The 2,544-nt window shown below is 31.2% G+C and overlaps 1 protein-coding gene across 1 annotated transcript in view; it reads left to right on the forward strand.

The window, feature by feature from the left end:
• Positions 1,515-2,544, forward strand: part of LOC105155750 (ABSCISIC ACID-INSENSITIVE 5-like protein 2) — a gene marked incomplete in the record, with an annotated part of 3,785 nt that continues 2,755 nt past the window's right edge. The window contains 2 exon segments of the mRNA XM_011071683.2: positions 1,515-1,761; positions 1,932-2,544. Of these exon segments, the coding sequence (XP_011069985.1) occupies positions 2,077-2,544 (468 nt within the window).

Raw genomic sequence — 2,544 nt, forward strand, 5'->3', positions numbered from 1 at the left:
TTTTGTATTTTTAAAAAATTTAAAATAAAAATTAATAGTGTATTATTTATATGATATAATAAATTTAAATATAATTTATTTAATATTTTTAATTATTTAACATATAAATTAGTTGATAATGTATATTTCTTATAATTATTATAATTAATTAATATCCATATTTGTTAAGATATTTAAATTTTGAATTAGTGATTTTAATTTAATTTTTTAATTTAAATTATTAAACATTAAAAATTTTACATAATATTTTTGTATTTTTAAATAAATATATTTAAAAGAAACTTTTAACTTTTTCTGGAGATATAAAGACGAAAAAAAATATTCAAAATAAGTTAAAAATAAATAAAAAAATGCACAAAAATTATAATATATAGTCATAATAGGGGCATTTTAGCCATAATGGCAATAAAAAATCATGCAATGACGTCAAAATAGTTCCCAAACCGCACCACTTGCACATGCAGTGTAACCTCCACCAATTCCTAAATACAGGGTTTAACCAAATACGAGAAGTTTTTTTGTAAGTTTTCAAATTACAGGTTTTTTTTAGTTGATTTAGAAAAATACAGGGGATAAAAAAGAAATTTAGCCATTTTCAAAGCATGAAAAATTTATGTGTAATTACATTAAATGAAGAGAGTAAAGTGTAACTATCCTAATAAGAATTTTGTTCTATTATTTTTTAAGTGTATTAATATAATCATATTTCAACTATTCATATCACAAAAATATAACATAAATAAAATTTTAAATTTGAGGCATCTCTATGGAAATCAATTAATTGTTAGGGATACTTACATTTATACCCCTAATTTATAGTCTATTTATATAAATTATCTCCTAGTTTTGCAAATTAGTCCTGATAGCTAAAAAACAGGGTTAATTTGTGTAATGATGCTAACATTTTTAAGGGGTGTGTTTGTAATTTTTTAAAAAAGTAAGGAGTGATTTGTGTAAGTGATATTCATATTTGGTGTATGTATGCATAAGTATCTAAAAAATAGGAGCGATTTGTAATATATCATAGGTCAAGGGATATAAATATAATTATCCCTAATTGCTATTATAATTTTAAAAAAAACGCTAATATATTTACATGGATTCTTTTGAGGGGAAAAAAAAAAAGAATAGTTCTTAATCCAACTTTCATTTTATTCACACTCATTTTACCCATTTCAACAAAGAAAACTGGTCCTAAAACCAAAACGGAGATGTCTCAAAATTACCCATTTCAAATAAAAAAGCGGATTATTAAAAATCAATATGAAGATTTCCTTCAAAATATAAAAAAAATTGCCAAGTTGCGGATGGTAGACAGGCACAAGTACCGGTAACAAAGAATGCTGTAAAAGAACCACTGCTTTGATTTGTTTATTTCTTCAAAAATATTACACTGCTGATTAATTTACATTTCTTTTGAAGTTTGTGGATGGGGTACATTATACATACATACATTAATGTACACTTGTATTTTGCAAAATAGTCCTATGTTTCCTTATATCAAATTTATAAAGTTTTTTTCTAGTGCAGAGAAGGGAATAGAATGTGGGTCTGATTTCTCTCTCTTTCTTTCCTATATTTATTATTTTTGTCCACATTTACACTTTGATTTGTGAAGAATTAGATTTTGAGCTCAGGTTCTTGCAGCATGGTTTCTGGGTTTTCTATTTTCTTGTAGAGAGTGGCAGGCAGTGGCTGCATGGATGCTCACATCTCACTGTAACTCTTCTCTTCATTTCTGGGGTTCTTGTATTTCTCATGGTGAGTCTGTTTATTTGATTATTTTTTACTTTAATTTGTTAAATTTCCATGCATTTTGTCTGATTTGATGGGTTGTGATTTTTGGGGGAGCCCAAGATTTGATCTTTCTTGCATTTTTCTGATTGATGCGTTCTTCAATTTGATGGGCTCTGTTTCTTGATTTGTAATAGGTTGGAATGGTGCATTTCATGCAAAGCTTTGGGGTTTTAGGACTTTGTTTTGCTGATGTTGATTAGGGGTCTTTTGGGAGTAGTAATTTCTTGGAGAAGTTGATTTTGGGTTGTGAGTAGAGAGAGAGAGAGAGGAGGGTGTTGTATGGTTGCAAGAATGGGGACCCAGGGGGGTGGTAGTAACAGCATTGGCGGAACCCAAGCCCAAACCCAAATTCAAACCCAGGACCCGAAATCGAACCCGTTGGCTAGGCAAGGATCATTGTACAGCCTCACTCTTGATGAGGTTCAGAACCAGTTGGGTGACCTGGGGAAACCTCTGAGTAGCATGAATCTTGATGAACTTCTCAAGACTGTGTGGACAGTTGAGGCTAATAATCAAGCAACAGGAAGTGTTGATTATGGGCCTGCTGCACAGCAGCCTGGCCAGCCTGTGTCTGGCTCGTCTTTAAATCAACAGTCAAACCTTATGCTTCCTACGGATCTGAGCAAGAAGACTGTTGACGAGGTGTGGCAGGACATTCAGCAGGGGCATAAAAGGGGTAGTCTTGACAGGAAAGCTACTCTTGGGGAAATGACATTGGAGGACTTCTTAGTTAAGGCGGGAGTGGTT

Source organism: Sesamum indicum, linkage group LG2, assembly GCF_000512975.1.
Source record: "Sesamum indicum cultivar Zhongzhi No. 13 linkage group LG2, S_indicum_v1.0, whole genome shotgun sequence".
NCBI classification, from domain to species: domain Eukaryota; kingdom Viridiplantae; phylum Streptophyta; class Magnoliopsida; order Lamiales; family Pedaliaceae; genus Sesamum; species Sesamum indicum.